Source organism: Anabrus simplex, chromosome 6 (genome assembly GCF_040414725.1).
Source record: "Anabrus simplex isolate iqAnaSimp1 chromosome 6, ASM4041472v1, whole genome shotgun sequence".
Lineage (NCBI taxonomy): Eukaryota > Metazoa > Arthropoda > Insecta > Orthoptera > Tettigoniidae > Anabrus > Anabrus simplex.
In genome coordinates, this window is record NC_090270.1 from 242,996,629 (window position 1) to 243,016,160 (window position 19,532).

Consider the following 19,532-nt stretch of genomic DNA (forward strand, 5'->3'; position numbering starts at 1 on the left):
GGTACAACCTCATCTTCCTGGGTGTGACGTACCTCATTCCAGTCATTGCCATGGCTGTGTGCTACACTCTCATGGGGAGAGAGCTCTGGGGAAGTCGGTCCATAGGAGAGCTCACTCACCGACAGAGCGAGGCCATAAAGTGTAAAAAGAGGGTAAGTCATTGTTCTATCCCTTGTTCAGTTCAGTACCGTTTTCTTCAAATGAGTTTAAACTAGGGTTATTTTAATCTGGTTTAAGCCTGAGTTTAAACTAACATTCATTTTCCCCACATTGGTTTAAACTTTGTATCAAGTTTAAACTTGGTTCAAAGTTAAACCTTCTATATTGTAGGTTTAAACTGCTGTTTTTATTCAGCCTTCTTGGCATTTTATTAACGTATCTGTGATTTTCCTAGTAGAACGGTTAGTTTTTACTACCAGTACTGCATTACTTAAATAGAAAACGTACTAAAATTAGAACGTAGTGTTATCATTAGAAAAATGGAAGAATTTATTGAAGTCTTTGATTGAAATAGGAAGTAATTTTGATGTGCAACTGAGATTAAGAGCAGCATTCCAACGAAAGTTTACAATGTTAGAAAATCGGATGTAAGGGAGTTGTTTTGGTGGATTTATAATTCATACACGAACGGCAAGGATTGTCTTGTATCAAAGAAGGATTCATTTAAAACGTTAACCGCACGAAATAATGCTATTTCGCTAGAAGAAATGATTCTGGTTGCTTTACGATATTATGCAACAGGCATTTTTCTCATTAATATCGGAGACTACAGACCTAAATTGCAGTCTCCTTATAATATTATGTTGGTGGCATGAATACTGTAATGTGAAGCATAAAAATATTCGTACATAAGTGGTGTAATACGTCTGCTCTCCGTTTAGTGTTCGAAGGCTGTGGTCGTTAAAGCGTTAAGTCAGCATCGTCCGAAACCGTATGTAGGTGGTTCGAATCCGGTTGGGTGAAAATATTTTTACCATCAGAATGTTGGCCGGCACGCTGGGATAGGTAGTGGTATACAATTTTTAATGGCTAGATTGCGTGCCAAAAGCCTGGATTCGATCCTCTCCTTTCTTCTATATTTATATTTTATCACAAACTCCTTCCATGAGATCTCCCTCCCTGTTTCCAGCCACGTCTCCTAGTTGTTTTTTTTTACGTCGCACCGACACAGATAGGTCTTATGGCGACGATGGGACAGGAAAGGGCTAGGAGTGGGAAGGAAGCGGCCGTGGCCTTAATTAAGGTACAACCCCAGCATTCGCCTGGTGTGAAAATGGGAAACCACGGAAAACCATTTTCAGGGCTGCCGACGGTGGGGTTTGAACCTACTATCTCCCGAATACTGGATACTGGCCGCACTTAAGCGACTGCAGCTATCGAGCTCGGTAGCCACGTCTCCAAGAGTGCCACAACATCGAAACTTTCTATTACTTCCAGAACTTTCTTATTTCCTAATTTCTTCATTAGCCTCTCAATATTCACGCATCCTATTTTCCAATATAGTTATAACTTTCCCTCCCTCCCTTGTAAGTCACCGCCTCTATTCTTGCTCCTTGTAGTTATCGACCTCTCATCCCTTGTCCCCATTCCTCCTTTTTTAACCAACCTATACCTTTCCATGTCCTCCGTATCCTCCATCCCTTTACGAACTTTTCCCCAGAGGTCTTTTAAACTCCTACTTCTTCCTTTACTCATAGTTGCTTTACCTTCCTGTCGATCAGTCTTCTCGTGTCCTTTCTTGCTCACTGAACCACTACACTCTGCTCTCATCGTTTCTTGCTGTTCACCCTCACTCACCCCTTCACTATTTTGATCTTCTGTATCCACACTACACTGTCCGTTCTCTACTGAGATGATCTCCTCTCCTTCCACGTCCCCCCTCTTCTTTGTTACTTCTTTCTTCCTTCCATCTTGCCTTATCATCTCTCCTCCCTCGGAAATAACGCATTCGTCCATCTCCTTAAGCCTCGTCACTGAGTGCTCCCTAACCCATCGTCCGTTTGTCACCACCAACCTCTGACCTCTTATTCGTGCCTTTAGCCCCTGATTTCTCGCTCTCCATAGATGTCTGCTCAAGATCTTCATATTTTCACTTCCTTTCCCATGTCTCTTTTCACCCCTACTTTCTGTCCCTGTAAATTATTACTGTTACTTAACACAATTTCTGTCATTAGGGTAGAGAAAATTTTTAACGTAATTGGCCTTCGTCCTTTAGTTTTTCCAAATCTCTCTACATCGTCTACGTCTATTTCACTGAAGTTTACCTTCATCCTATCCCGTATGACTTCTACCACCTTGGATATCAGGTCAATCTTGCCCTCCCTCTCACCTTCCTCCACACCATATATAAATATGGCTTTCTTCAATCTCTCCTGCCTGTACCCCTCCGCTTCTCTCTTCATCTTCATCACCTCCTCTTCCAGATGTTTCACTTTCCCTCTTAATAACTCGATTTCCTTCTCATTATTGTCCACTCTCCTGCTCGATTCCTCCGTCTTGGTTTCTAGCCATTTCTTCATGTTTCCTAACTCCTTTCTCTGCTCCTCCATCATGTCCTTTATTTCCAGCACCTTACCCCATTGACACTTTTCCTGTCCTGTATTACCTCACTCACTACCACCTTGAGTGCTGCAAGTCCTCCATGCTAAATTTTCCGCTGGTATTTGGGCCTGGGTTTAATTCCACCCCACCAATAACCAGTAGCACCGCTATCACTGTCACTACCAGCACCGCTTCACACATTTTTACTCCTTCTTTTCTTAACACCCGTCCATTTTTGGTCTCCTTCTTCTGCCTCGCCTGCCATTTCCCAATCGCGGCCCGGTACTGCTCAATACCGACCATGTTCGCGACACGCACTGCACCACGAGACCTCGCTCCTCGGCTGCTCGAGCTAGACTGATATATATATATATATATATATATATATATATATGATTGGCATTGTTATTATTATAAATAACTTCAATATTTAATGTTGTTTTTGTACTCCATGAAATGTTTAAAACATCTGTGAGACATTCTTCGGGAAAGTTTCGCTATGTTGTAGGAAACTTGTCTTGTAACGTATATTAGAACACTATTGAACACTATTGTTCTCATTGAAAGAATGAGTATTATGGAAATCAGTAACTTCATTTTGGGTAGTAATAAGGTTCCTCATCATTTGTTTAATATTGTGTATGGTTTAGTGTGATTTTAGTAAACTGTCTGCTATAATTAAGAAAATAATTCAAAATATTAAATCAGATCCCCTTATAGAAGATATTATTCCCGAGTAACTAGGTTGTTGTACATTTCGAAGAACATTAACATAGGTGTCATCAGCGCTGTACTTGAAAGTAGAGGGTAAATCTGCATCATATTAAGAACAGAAAAATTGCTGTAAAAGGCAATAATGAATTGGCTACTAGTGTTTTGAATTTTCTGTAACCGTTCCTAAACATCTCATGTATGTGTGTTTGTATGTTTACCACTTAGTCCCATTTCCTTTTTTTTTTTTTTTGCTAGGGGCTTTACGTCGCACCGACTCAGATAGGTCTTATGGCGACGATGGGATGGGAAAGGCCTAGGAGTTGGAAGGAAGCGGCCGTGGCCTTAATTAAGGTACAGCCCCAGCATTTGCCTGGTGTGAAAATGGGAAACCACGGAAAACCATCTTCAGGGCTGCCGATAGTGGGATTCGAACCTACTATCTCCCGGATGCAAGCTCACAGCCGCGCGCCTCTACGCGCACGGCCAACTCGCCCGGTAGTCCCATTTCCTGACAAGGAATGGGTCATGGGGTGTGGTGACATTTCATGGCATGCTATTACCGGCCGGATGCCCCTCCTGTTTCCGACCTGAGATGAGATGTTAATGAAGATGAAATGAATGTGTTGAATGAAGGGAGGAATGAGGTAGGAATCGCTGTGGCCGACGGCGGTGTTCGAAACCACTCGTCTCCCGAATGGAGAGCTTGGCTCCATAGTAGTAGCACGTTAACACCTTTGGCTATACCGCTCGGTCCTAAACATCACATGGCAGCAAAATATAAACCTATTATTTGTCATGCTGCCTTCGTGAAACGGAATGCTCCCGACTGAAAGGACAACACGAACAAGCACTCCATATAATAGAAATTCGAACGCTTCGTTAAAGCCATAGGCTCACTTTATAGGATTGCGTAACTGAAATGTCAGTCTCTGAGTGGTGTTGCACCGGTCGCAGAGGAGATGAGACGGAAGAGACTGAGATGTAATATTGTTGTTAGAAACTCGACAGATTCAGTTGAGAGTACAGCACTAAAAACAATTATATTTCTATCGAGTGTAAGGCAGTGACTGGGTCGAATTAATGAAGATATGAAGAATGCCAATGTTTACCGCGCCTGGTGGTCATAATCGTTAAGGCGTTGAAGTCTAAACGGTCTGACACCGTGGTTAGCCGGTTCGAGTCCCGTTGGTCGATAAAATGGTTAACCATCAATTGTTGGCGGCAGGGTAGAGGAGGTGGCGGTATACAATTTCTAATCACTAGATTGCGTGCCAAAAGCCTGGATTAAAATCCAAACCTCTACGCACTGCTCATATGGAGTGATGGCGTATGACGCTGTTGATGGTGATTTCCGTCGGATGGGGACCTTAAGCCTTGAGCAAACCCCTTGCTGTTATTCAATAGGACTAGGCTATGTGCTGGCACCGGGTTTCACCCTTTCCCTTCTTACTATCATATAACACGTCATTAATTTCATCTCGTTAACTCCTCTGATGTGGTTGACGCCAGGAAGGACATCCTGTCATAAAAACCCGCCACGACAGATTCATCTCACCTCATAGCAGACTCCGTAGAGAAACGGGATATGGGTTGGATAAACAACATGAAGAAGGCCAATGTCATGTCCCAGAATGCCTCGAATCAATGCATTGCTTTACGTCTCACCGTGACAGGTAGTTTTTATGAGTCCGGGGGGAAAATCTAACCCTGGAGCGTAAGCGGAATTTAAAATATAAAACAAAATAAACGCCCCAGCTCCAATACTTTAATAATTTATTTTATCATATTTATAACTGACCGTGAATCAAGAAAATAATGTGCTGTATTATTATTTCCGGCACCTTGAATGACTGGTTATCGTTAAGATCTTCAGTTCAGAAGGCTCCGGGGTGAATTCTCGGCCGGGTCGTGGACTTCAATAGTGTATGGTCCATTTCTCTTACGTACTAGGGTTGGTAGGTGTTTTTCCTTTTTCCAATACTCTCTTGCTCATACAAACACAACACATTACGCTACGGGATACCGCAGAGAAGCACTATCGAACACATCCCTACACGTAGTGTTGTTGTCAGGAAGGATATCTGCACTAAGGAGATAATGGGTTCGAATCCCACTGTCGGCAGCCCTGAATATGGTTTTCCATATTTTCTCATTTCCACATCGCATAACCTTAATTAAAGACTCGGTGGCATCCTTCCCACTCCTAGCCCTTTCCTATCCCATTGTCACCATTGGATCTATCCGTTTCGCTGAAACGCAAAACAAATAGAAAGTAACACCTATCAAAGAATAGGAAAATAGGGAGAGAAGAGAAGGAACTGGTTCTATTATTATTATTATTATTATTATTATTATTATTATTATTATTATTATTATTATTTTTATTATTATTATTATCTTTATTTTCCTCCAGATATACAGTGTTGATACCTTATTGATCCATTAAAGGAGAAAAATAATAATGCCCAACCTAGGCAGCTTAAGCCGACATACAGATATAATAATTCTCGTAAAATAAATAAAACTAACATAGTCGGTATCTGCTGCCAATTGGCACACGGACATCTCCCTCACGGAGAGGCGATAGCCATGATAATACAGCAATAAATGGAAAGAAGGGCAAAAGGCAATACTGCTATAAATAATAATAATAATAATAATAATAATAATAATAATAATAATAATAATAATAATATGGAAATGAGGCAGGATAAACACTGTCGCCTGGCCCTAGATAAACCCTTATTGGTGGTCTGTCGGCCATGGCATAAGGAATTATGGCAGTATCATAATAAGAAACTAAAATAATAACATATTACTGTGTCGAGTACAATGGTGTTGGCAGACGGCATCTGCACTTTAAACAAAGTGTATATCACTTCCGGCCTGTTTCGCAACCACCTCCAGATTTCGCGTTGCATCCAATTGATCTACATTTTCCCAGACATTAGTAATGATAATAATAATAATAATAATCATAATAATCATAATAATAACAATAATAATAATAATAATAATAATAATAATAATAATAATAATAATAATAATAATTACTAGAGGACCCGCGCTGCTCCGCAGCATTCATTATAAATAGCTCACGTAACTCGTCTTGATGTTCCTGTCGTCGTATAGTTTTGCCTGCCCTTTTCAACGGTTTTGTGAACATGCTGCAGTTCGTAGTCATGACGTAATCCTGCCGTCTGTATGGTAAACTTCTATGCCATATTGACTTTTTTATCCTGTAGGTATTGATGTAAATCTTGGTATTGTGTCGTAAAAGGCAATGGCATTTTTAACCCTTTCGTTCCTGGCTGTTTCCTTCTTCCATCTCCCCTGTCACCTTCCTATAACTGCCCGATATTGATCGATACCAATCATTTTCCTCTTCCCTCCCGTCTTACTTTTCCACTCACCGGTCAGCCCTGGTGTTGTTTCAGAGCTACATGAAATTCGAACATTATTTTAGTATCAGAAAACAAAATTATTCCCTTCAACTCCGATGTTGCTTTGAACCCACGTCGTAGTAGTTTCTGAATCACTCACTAGATGCCTCATGTCTGCTATTCCATGATAGTATGTGTACTCTTTGGATTCAGCTGCATTACAGAATGGCGGGAACCTGCACAGAAGGTTTCTCAGCTTGTGTTATCGTGTATTTAGTTTGAATTTTGAAACTGCTATCTACTATAATTATTACAGGATGTATTCCAGAATTCATATCCTACCTTTAAATTCAGTGAAGAAATCAACAGTTTTTGTGTGCATTGGTTCAAAAATCGTGTTGCTCCTAAGCTACACTGGGGCTGAGCTTCCTCTAACCTAAAAGTAATATTCAAAGTTTCAGTGTTGAAATAAAACTCGGTAGATAATGAACTCAATACTTAGGACTGAAAGAGATTTAGAGGACCTTCTTGACAAAGTACTGGATGGTAATATTTCTGACCTAGAAGATACCTTTTCAGATACAGAAGATCAAACATCTTTATTTACTAGTGTAAGGGACCTGGATATTGAACCTGAAAACGTGGTAAGCTTCTCAAGGCAATATTTGTCCGTGAAATAAGTATAGCCCATTATTCAAATATATATTGTAAACTTAATATCTATATATGCAGCCATTGAGCCACAGGAAACGGATTAATGTTGATCACCCATATATCGTGAATGAGTACAATCAATTTATGGGTGGTGTTGACTTGGCAGATTTGCTCTTGAATTGATCAGAATTGATATCCGTTCTTTGAAATGGTACATGAGAATTATGTTCTGGTGCATTAGAGTTGCCGTAGTCAGTGCTTGGTTTCTACACCGAAGACACCAGAAGCAACAAAAAAAGAATTGTGAAAATTCACTACTGAAGTTCCGAGCTCAAACAGCATCAGCTTTGACTAGGGCAGGGAAAACACAATGTATGAAATGAGGTTGTTCAAGTGAGTCATCTAAGGAAAAAAGAAGAGACATTTTGCCCCAAGACCTGTGCAGATGTACGATATGATGAATGTGGGCACTGGCCAAAATATGAGGAAAAGAAAGGTCGCTGCCAATTTTACCCTACTGGATTCACGCAGTTCATGTGTACTAAATGTAAAGTGCACCTGTGTTTGACACCTGCACGCAACTGCTTGTATAACTTCCACAATATGTAAAGACATCCATGAAGACAGACTGCCAGTATGAAGGGATCAGCGGTTCAAATATTTGTCACTGTTTCACTATCTTCGGAAGTTACAATTTGCCATATGAGCCTGTTTTCATCTTCCCTCTATCAAGAACTCTTTCTACTAATATAAATAATATTTCAAGTGTTGTTCTGTTTTGTCATATGACCAATTGTGCACCATCATTTCATCATCATTTGCACATTTTTCTTGTAAAACTGCAATGTAACAACAGTGAATCACTACTTCTCCGCCACCCTGTATATAACACCATTTATAGTTTTAAGTGTTCATAATATGTTTGTTAAAATATACAAGCTGAAATAATAGGAATAGAAGTCTGTTGAATTTTTATGTATAAAATATTGACTCCTGACCCCAATGTTGCTTTAAAGCAACATGTTCTATTTTCTTAACCAATTTGAAAAAAAAAACACAGATTTACATGTACACAGCACAGTATTGAAACTGAATAACTCTAAAAATTTTTTTTTTGTTCAAAAGAATAATTCGGGGCTCAAAGGGTTAATCGCGATTCTTGTATATACTGTAGAACGGTTGTCTTTTGAGCTCATAGGTTAGTCTCGAAGGAGCGTTTCTTGGCAGGCAGAGAGCATTTTAAGGTGCATTGCCTTTACTCTTTCTAGTGTAGCTAGGTTATAATTCGGTAGGTGTTCCCAGCTAATCCCTAAGCCCTATTTCATGATGGGTTCTGTTTGTACATAGACTGTTTTCTCTTAGAAGCATGTAAGTTATTAAGAACGCTTTGCCATCTGTTGAATATTTTTGAAAGCTGGAAAAAGTTATATAATCAAAGAGTTTCTAGCAGAGAATTGTATTCTTCCGTGAACCGAGGAAATGTATACTCTTTGGCTTGACAGATAGTAATCGAACATGGCTACATGCAATGACATTACTAAGGATGAAATGTTCACCTGCAGTTACTAGAGTGAACATTTAAAGATTTTATTTTGTGATTACTCAAAGTTGGATGAACTTAGAGACCTATCAGTGTCTCATGGTTCACCGGCAGGTAATTCCGGGGAGAATAAATTAAAACTGAAGCAAATCGGTCCAGCAGAATCGACAGACGGCTTTGCCAAAACTGTTTTCAGTAAACTCTTTTAATATATATATGGATAATCATAAAAACAGTAACAACAATAATAATGATAATATTATATCCGACTCGAAAATGATTTTAAGAACAAAGGCGCAGAAGCAGACGAGGCTAGAGTTGCAAACTGAGGATCGTGCACCCATTTACTGACTTTTATTACAAGTTACTTTACGTCGCACCGACGCAGATAAGTTTTATGGCGACGATGGGATAGAAAAGAGCTAGGAGTGGGAAGGAAGCAGCCGTGGTCTTAATTAAGGTACATCCCCAGCATTTTGCTAGTGTGAAAATGGAAAACCATGGAAAGCCATCTTCAGGACTGCCAATAGTGGGGTTCGAACCCACTGCGCTCACCTAACCGCACTCCGTTTACTGAATTTAGAGATGGTTACAATCTCATTATTTCATACCATCTTTACAATCACGCTTATTATTACTGTAATTATTATGAGGACGCAGTAATTAGAAAGAACGTTATCCAAAGTACAGGTTATTATCTGGACAAGTGAATCATTTATATTAACTAACATAGCGGAGCACAGAGGGAAAGGTTTCTGCACGCTGAAATATAAACATTTCATTGAAGTCAGAGATCTCGTTATCAAGTAGCACTGAAGAACTCAGATTCAGTTATTAAATATATCATGTATGTAATTACATTTTTTATCATCTACCAACGTACACGTGTTAAATTAGTTTTAACTAGATAATGCATTGGATATGTACATCCAAAAGCAACTTTAATTAGAACTAAATGTAACTTTGTTCTTTGAATCAGGTGATTGTACGTTGGATATTCGTATTCCTTTAACTGTAGAATATTGCACGAAATTAATTTGTCTCCGCATTCATTCTACACTGACCCTTATTACGGATCATTATCCCTGATAATTAAATGAGATCAGAGAATACGAATGTATTGAAGCATGGTGGGAAAACACGAGTGATCCTGAAGGTTTACATGGCCCCAATATCCACCATTGAAATCTCATAGAAGATTTTGAATACCTACATATAAAATAGAGCATTGACATCGAAGAAAAAGTCATCTTCCTCATACATACATACATACATACATACATACATACATACATACTGCACCCGTCATGCCGGGCTCAGCTCGGCCGGTGAGCGAGGATCTCCAGGGGTAGATCGTTCGCTTATCGGCTGTGCGAAAATTTTAATTGCAGGGATAGATGATGAACTAGTGGCAAATGAGAGAAAGCTAAATAGGTTTCACACATTTATTACAACTACTGCTCTTCTCAAATTCTACAAATAATTTACAAAATCTAGGAATTTTCATATGACTTGTCTTCTTTTATGTCGTTACCAACATGGACACTCCATCGATAAATGGAACAGCAAATGCCTGAGTCTGTAAATATAATATTTCGATTTTTAGTCGAAAATTAATTAAATTATTAATAATAATTAATTTGAGATTATCTCTTCCATTAATAATTAAATGACTTGAAAATAAAATTTCCTTCCTCAATGGACTTAACTTAAATCGAGTTTGAAAATGATCATTTTCACTCCTTTCTGAAAATTAAATAAAAAAATTTCTCCCATGAAATTATGGTTGAATCGTCTTCCTTGACCTTTAAATTAGTTAACAAATTCTCTTTCATAATTATTCAGTAGTTGATCTTCACACAATAATTTGGAATTTGACATCATGTTAACCTATATTTACCCATTGATTGAAAATAATTAGTTATATTTCGCTTACAACTTCTATTTTGTGAGTTCAATCCAGTGACATGGCCTATACGTATTTATATGTATTCGCTAGTTAAGACCCTATTCTTCCTTAAAAACGAATAAAATTCACTAAAGGTTTATATTCTATCAAATAGTGAACCACTAAAGTTGGCATAAAATTGGCCAAAAAATCCACGAAACAGCGAAGAGCATCATCACAAATATGGACTGTAAAATTACAATAAGCAAAATACAGACAAATCATACACACTACATTCACACAAGGATACACGGAAATATTATATACATATTTACACGAATGCTAGCCCTTGATTATTATTTTCATGTTTAGTCAAAGTCAGGGAAAATATTCTCATGATGACAATATCGTGGGGACTTCCTCTCATCAACTTGAGATGTGATAGAGCAATGATCATCACTTTATTGAAGAACTCAGTCATACGACGATATTCAGGGAAAATGTACCAGCAAAAATCATCCGAAAATCATCGACAAAATTGCCTAAACACAGGTCAGAATTAACATTCCGCGTACGCGGTTCATGAGCTGCGATATTTATTTTTACCTTTCCACCATAATTGTGGCTCTCAATTAATCTGCGCTCACAACGAAGAAATTACGTCAGGTAACATATTTTCTTCTTAAATTGACTCAATAATGGATGCACAACTTATCTGCTAAATTCAATAATATCCATCTACCAGTCAAATAATTATAATAGCACAGCAAAAATATATATAAATGTATCGGTCAGATACTGCCATTTCCCAGGCCTAAATTAATATAAATGAGCGCACATCAACCTTATTCAATAATAATTATTATTATGCTCATGACCTTAGGTGTTCCTTTACGCGATAATTAGGTTAATTTATTTTTATTTTTATTATTATTATTATCCCTGGCCGCGAAAGATCATACATGCGGAAGCTACTGCACAACAATATCTCAGATGACTCTATCGCACTCGAAATCCAACCATACGTCGTATAATCGAGGAATGAACTCTGATATAATGGAATCCACGAAATTACTGTCCCATCTGATCTCAATTCAAGCATAAAAATTATTCAAATAGTCCTAGTTTAACGTTGAGGTCGTATTACTTTTATTTCTCCTGCCACAATGAACTCGGGACAGTTGAAACATTTCTCGATGACATTCACTCAAACAAGCTAATAGGTTCAAAATACACACACTCATTCCCAAACTACCTTCACCAAGAAAGAAGAGGCGGAAAAATCTAACTAATAGAAATTCTTCTAAGCAAATAAGTAGAGGCTATATCATTACACTTTACATTTACAAATAGGAAGAAAGAATAACAATGTTTAAATATTACTTGGTGGTGACTGTCGATCGTAGAACTCGGGCTGATGACCTAGTGCATTACCACGTTACGCACCATCGATCCTGGTCTCGCCCGTCAGAGCTGCTTTACATTCTACTCGTTCATTGAGGACATGCTGGCGCGCTGGAAACCACACCATTCATATCGTAGGGAGACAGGCATCCTGACTTGCACTCGAACCAATAATCTCCTCTGTAGAAGTTCTTGCGAAAGCTGAAACTGAAAATTAAGTCTGAGACAAGTCCAAAACACACACCGCTGTTTGACGAGATGGAAAAGCAACTTATCTTTTAATATCTTCAGTTAATTGTAAGTAGAATCCGTGAATGTCTGAACTGCTATCCGCAACAAGTTGGAAGCTCTAAATAAGACGAAGTTCCGCAGTGAGCAAAGTGCGTCTTTTCACGTCTGTAGTTGAAGTCAGAATAATTCTCCACTCGTCGCGTTCAGAGGTAGAAATTCAGAGTAAAGTTTCCTTAGGAAAATCCATAATTCACCGTCTTAAGACAGGGGTGCGTCTTTTCATTATAAGCGATTGGTCACTTCATTAACTTCACACCAAACTGATCACTTGATTGGCTGCCATAGTCAGACGTCATATAACTTTACTAATATCGATCGAGCATTTGACACACATTTCGCCTGATCACGTGGTATTCACGGCTGATTTGAAGGTTACTTGGCTAGCGGTATCTGCTCGCTCCCTCTTGCTCGCCCTTAGCTGGGATTTCCGTCCACCTGGTGACTGGTTCTAGTCGACACGACGTGCTAAAACTCCCTTCCTGGTTCACGAAATAATGTTCCAATTTACAGTAGAAATAAAATATTCTCCCTTAAATGATTTTTACCACTTTTGAAGGGGACAATACATACATACATACATACATACATACATACATACATACATACACTAGGCGGCTCGCGAGAGTTCTACTTTCTACTTATAAATGTCCCACATGCAAAAATGATGAACGGTATGTCAACGAACTGATTTTCACAAGAACACTACTACCAGCGGGCAAGTTAAATCAGAATACGAAGAGACAACAACCGGACGGTCGCTCGCAGCATGTTACTCAGCGCTACCGGTCTGATGCACCCCTTGCATTAGTAAACCTCGTTTTCCACCACATAGTTCTAGGCTGCTGTATGTTACAGCATCACTGTATTTACTGTCTGCATATCGGAAATGGCTAGTGTGTTCAGCAGCGACGAATACACAGACATCATTTTAATCTGGACAACCTGGTCGGAATGCAACCGAAGGTCCAAACAGACGTTTGCCTTCTACACACGTATTTCATCGGACAGTATTAGTTTTTGTTTCATACAAACAACTATTTTATAGAGTGGAATATCTACACGTGTATAAATGAATAAGTTATTAAATTTTCTTTCCTGCATCTTTGGCGTGTTTACAAACAGTAGTGGCGATTGGGGGGGGGGGCGAGGAGGAACAGCTCATTATAGGGAATTTTTCTTCCTGTTTTTGGATAACCATTTATATCATTAAAAATGGGAAAAATAGTGCATGATGTATTCATAAAATCCTAGAATTAATTACGTGTGAAGTGCCATAACGTAACGGGTTAATACTCATCAGAATGTTTCCAGCCATCGTCAGTTCATAAATGAATATGAGTTTTCAAGAGGTTCTCAGATTATTTATTTTGTACTTCACACATATGGTAGGAAATCCCTCCAACCTGTAATTTTAAGACTGCCGGATCAGATTTAAACAATCAATCAATCACTACTGATCTGCAGATGATGAAGATACTACGTCGGGGTGTAATCATGTGTTATTTAGATCGCGAGTGAGTGAATTTTATCCCGTAGAATAGGATCTTCTCTTTAAGTATGCGTATTTCCAGATATCTTGATTGTTGACTGTTATGTTTTCCAGCATTCACTCTCGAAACCTCTGTGAATATATTCACTCCAGGTATACTCCTATATTTGTAACTAGCTCTGTGGTTTCGCTTAGTTCTGTACCTCTTATCTTTAAATCATTAGCAACTGCGTCTAACCAGAGTGTCTAGGTCTCCCTCTACTTTCCTTACCACCCATAACAGAGTCCAGCATTCTCCTAAGTAACATATACTCTGCCATTCGCTGCACATGACCCCATCACCGAAGCCGCTGTATGCGCACAGCTTCATCCATCGAGTTCATTCCTGAATTAGCCTTTAACTCCGCATTCAGAGTAGCCTGCTGCCGTTGTTCCCACTTGTTTTTACCAGCAATCATTCACCATGAAAAAGGCTCCTATTTGCTAAAAATTTAGAGTAAAACTGCATGTGATGGTGTTGTATTTGCATTGTTAATGTAGTGATTCGTTTAGCTCCGTAGCTGAATGGCATGGTTAGTGACCATAGGTTCAGAGGACCCCGGTTCGATTCCGTGCCCGGTCGCGGACGTTAACCTTATGTGGCTAATTCTTTTAGCTCGGAGGACGGTTATTTGCGTTATTCTTTAAAAACATCTTCATTTTCATGCAGCAAATCACAATACAAACCACCACCAGACGCACGCAATAGAGAGTATGTCCTTCTAGGCATGTTGAGGGGCTAAATCCATAAAATATGCTATCCCTAGGCATTGAGATAATCGAGCAATTTGCTGCGCAATTTCGGTCACTTAGCCATCAGGTTGTATTCGGGAGATTGTGGGTTCGAACCCAACTGTCGGCTGTCCTGAAGATGGTTCATCGTGGTTTACCATTTTCGCACCAGTCAAATGTTGGGTCTGTAACTTAATTATTAAGCCCACGGTCGCTTCTTTCCCAGTCTTAACCATTTTATATCCCATTCTCGCCTTGAGATCAACTATCTGTGTCGGTGCGACGTAAAACAGAGAGTATTTCAGAAAATGGCGAAAATGCCCGGAAGATGTAGGTGGAAGATCATGCTCCACACTAAAATGTAAATTTTAATTGGGTATTTTAAAATATACAGGGTGTTCAGAACTATGTAGTGTACCATTCTGTTAGTTATAAGAATGGATATTTAACGCTGATAAAATAATGCGCAACAGGACGCTAACTGTGAGGGCGTGATGCTATACGGAGAGCGGGAATCGAGAAGGGGATTCCCGAGGCAAGGCGTGGTCATGTGCGATGAAGAAAGAATATGTGAGGAAGAAAGAAAGAGAGATGGGAGTTGCCTGGGGGAGAGACCTGCCACCTTAACAGAGATTTTCAGCGGGAACAGACAGGCGCACCAAGATATGGAAATTGAGTCATAATTCCTATATTTGAAGGTTTTACAGGAAAGTAATAGGATGAGAATCAGTGCCAGAATTTTCCGAAGCCATAGATGCCTCAAAGTCTATTAATATATATTTGAATAAATAACTACGTGGGAGGCCGACTGCCGTGAGAAAATGTTTCGAGGCCACATGCCAATCTCAAGTTGCTTCCCGGGACTTCCCAGCGAGTCGCGTGGGTTCCTGGATTCTATAAGAGCAGAGAAAGATGGAAGGAGGTGATCAGTCCATGATAAGACCGCTGTCCGTGTATGTCGCGTTCTGCTGATACTCGCGCCAGAAACCTTTGTTTATGACAAAGACGGTGATTACTTTAATGCAGCTGCGCTAATGTTCATTCAATGAATCGGTGATCCGTAAACTTTCCAGTAATTATTCAATCGTACGAGTGTATTTAGACGCTTTACAGTGAGGTCGCAAGTGCCTAATTAACCGACTGTAGACAATGCCGTACGTGTAGACGTCATCATGAAGAGGTACGGATAACCACGTAAATATAGTGTGAAGTGCGGAAGAAGTGCAAGTATAAACTAAAGTCATCTGTGTTATTCCTGCTATACATATGGGTGTAAATCAGTCGAGCATGAGATAATGACAATTTGTTCGACCGATTAGGTTGCTGATTTCAGATAGTAGATATTGCCTATATACATTCGTGTGCGGTTAAGCAGTTAAAGGGGAACAATGACTTTAACGTCGCAGATCGCCAGCACTGATCTTTGCATCGAAAATTAAATAAAAGTACCGGGAATGCTGTCCTGTTAATAAAGTAGGCATTTCATTCCAGTGAAGACTCGTGCTGTGTTTCGAGAGACGTGTGAGACGTGACCTGCCGACCACAACCTCAAGAAGAAGGCCTCATGAACGAGCCATCCCTCAAGAAGACGGCTTCATGAACGAGCAACCCATGGAGACTGGACGCAGAGGATCGACCCAGGACCACATCGCTACCATGATGGGCTGAGCAGGCACTGCTTAACCCTGACGGAGGGATAAATAGGTCTCCAAGATGATAGATAAGTGAACAATAATTAATATATATGTGTAGGGTTGGGGGGTTGTTATGCAGAAATACGGTGATTAATTTGTAAATATAGTAAGGAGTAGGATTACGGCCCATTAGGCCATCTATGAAGGTATTTCCTTTATATAATTTAGATTAAGGCATACACATTTTTATTTTATTGTCTATATGAAAGCAAGGATTAAGGTAGTCTATGAATGTGTGAATGTACACATAGGTGTAGGGAATCTTATGTACGAGATTAAATCAATGTTTCTTAGTGCCCGGCATCAGACGATATCTACTTGTATTTATAGGTTAATCATGAGAGAGTACCCTTATGTTGGGAAGGGAATCTGTCTGCATAATGTAATGCACGCATGCGGCCAGGATCTAATTGTTTACTCCATGTTTATATTGTGTTGGATTGACTGTGAGTGTAATGAAAATAAGCCGTAGGCTATGTCACGTATATTTGCGACCCTAGGTACTATGCCAAGTAAGGGATTGAACCCTAGACTTGAGGGTTAATTGGACACGTCGCATTAGGCTGACGGCGAAATGGATGTGTATAACAATGTATAATACTCCAGATAGTATAATCGAGACACAGGGCGGTCTGTCACGGACTCTGGATAGTGCAGACCCGTATGTTGATTCCCTCACTCATTTATTGTGGCGATATTCGTCATGTGTTGAGACAAGGTCGAGGGAGAGCAAAGCTCCGCATGTTTGAAAACTAGGTTATGTTTTTATTTTGTTTGTGCGAGGGGTGCTTCACGGCCCAAGACTTGGAGGTCGTTTCCCTTGCTTGCACAGCAGGGAGTCTCGCAGCCATTTTTAAAGTACAAGGGGAGGGTGGAATTCCTTCTCGCAGGCGAGACAAGCATGCGACGGTGGCTTCATTCATTCATCCTTTCCGTTTCTCTTACTTTCTTTACTTGTTGTAAATGGTGATGCGTTATATAGAAACTGGGCACTAAGAAAACTTGCTTAATCAGTAAAATTTGTAAATATAATGTTTGTTTGAATGGACCTGGGTTCATATCCATAAAAGGAAGGTATGTTTCATGCGAGATTAGAAAGGTTATGCCTGTAGTTATAGGTTCAAACTTATTATCTTTGTTGTGTGCACCTTCCCAAATATATGTGGGGATCTTTTAGTGGCGTTATTTCTGCAGGACAATTTCTCACCCTAGCATCATATACTTTATGTGCAGGTACAGCGTGGCTGTCCCGAGTAAGGACACACTTGTTTCTTGCGTTCACTTATCGATTCTCCGCACGACAAATCAACCAGATAATGTATAATTTTTTTATGTTTATCTTATTTAGGATATGAGCCTTTTGGGCATCCATTTTAGCACTATTAGTGCAGTCAATTGTAATATAAAAGAAAAGAAATGTTGATTTAAGAATACACAACTTTTGCTCAAAATGTCAGTAGGTGCGTTTGTGTTCCTCATTTCGTAGGCATAGATATGAACATTTTTTTTTACCTCCCTACTCTCGTTCACAAGAACCCTGTAATCGACCGTTTCTGCCGACTGGAGCTGAGCTGGTGTCCGTATGCAAGAACAGAAGAGCAGGTAGGTATCATCCTGCAGTACTAATGTGCCCTGTAGGGTACAGTAGGAAGCAGTCGGGGGTTGGATAGTACGCCCCAAAACAACATAAGTCCCTGTGAACTGTCGTCGACCGTTTACGAGCTAAGTCTGTATAAGTTATTATCTATTGGGGGAGAGTTCGCATTTAGGAATAGGTTTCAAGCCAGGCATACCGTTAACGACACTGCAGTACATCTCTAGCGTGTGGAGCTTGGTTGCTACAGAATTCGTGCAATACCTGGAGTGTTCGATAAACAACGAGGCGGTGGCGTGCATTCAGGCGCCTCATGGACATTTCGAGGACTTTCTCTGTTATAATCCAGTATCCCTGCCGGTACACCAACATCGACGTGGAATGTGACAGATAAGATCAATACTTCCCGTGCAAAGTAGAAACATCGGTAAATCGTAAACGATCGATTACTTACCATATCTTTAGGAAACACCTGTGCAAGTTATTGGTGCATTTCTATGTGGATGCAGTCTAATCATTAAGCTACACCCCTTGCAATTAAATATTTTGAACGTCGTGAATTTCATTGAATACCCGACTTAATACATTCCTATATGTTTGTTTACAATTGTTTTACCATACAAATCGTAATTTTGATGTAGGATAATTGAGCGAGTGGCTACACGTTGCGTCACATACCTGTCAGCTTGCATTCGGCAGACAGTTCGAACCCCGCTGTGACGAGTCTCTGTTCAAAAGGTGCTATTTAAACTATTTTCTCTTTTTAGCATTTCGTTCACATACCGTCCCCTTGGAAACATTGAACCGGCAGTAATCTGGTCTAGGGTTCTTGCCACAGTGCTCTGTAATAAAATATACTTAACGTTCGGAGACTTTCATATGATTGGGGCGCGATTATTTCGTGATTCTTCTTTCTTGGTACATAAGCGAATTAAATACTGCGGGTACTACTGCTACTAAATGAGAGTGGGCCAGACGAAATTTTAACTAATTAATTTATTATAAACGTGAAATTCCCAAATGTTTAATTGGACATCAAAAACCATCAAAGTTACTAAAATTTTAGAATAGCAACCAAGAGTTTGGTTGCACAATAAACAAAATATCAGCCTAAATCTTTTCACTAAATGTTCTTACAAAATTACCATCAATGAAAATGATTAACTAATTTAAAATTGATTGTTGACACCAAAGTTGTGCAATACGATTTAAATGATAGACGTAACGTAGTTATATTTCTTTTTAAAATGTCAAATAAAGTAATCATTGCATAAGGTGACCCTGAACAGTAACAAAGTTATATTTAATTACATTGAAAGTTATCAATTTTTGTTTCTAGTTGCTTTACGTCGCACCGACACAGATAGGTATTATGGCGACGATGGGACAGGAAAGGGCTAGGAGTGGGAACGAAGCGGCCGTGGTCTTAATTAAGGTACAGCCCCAGCATTTGCCTGGCGTGAAAATGGGAAACCACGGAAAACCATTTTCAGGGCTGCCGACAGTGGGGTTCGCACCTACTATCTCCCGAATACTGGATACTGGCCGCACTTAAGCGACTGCAGCTAT

General features: G+C 39.6%; 1 protein-coding gene across 1 annotated transcript in view; it reads left to right on the forward strand.

Moving 5' to 3' along the window:
• LOC136875689 (tachykinin-like peptides receptor 86C) overlaps positions 1 to 19,532 on the forward strand; it is a 554,249-nt gene that overhangs the window by 453,266 nt on the left and 81,451 nt on the right. Inside the window, exon 5 of the mRNA XM_067149244.2 lies at positions 2 to 152. Within this exon, the coding sequence (XP_067005345.2) occupies positions 2 to 152 (151 nt within the window). The remainder of the gene's footprint in view (position 1; positions 153 to 19,532) is intronic.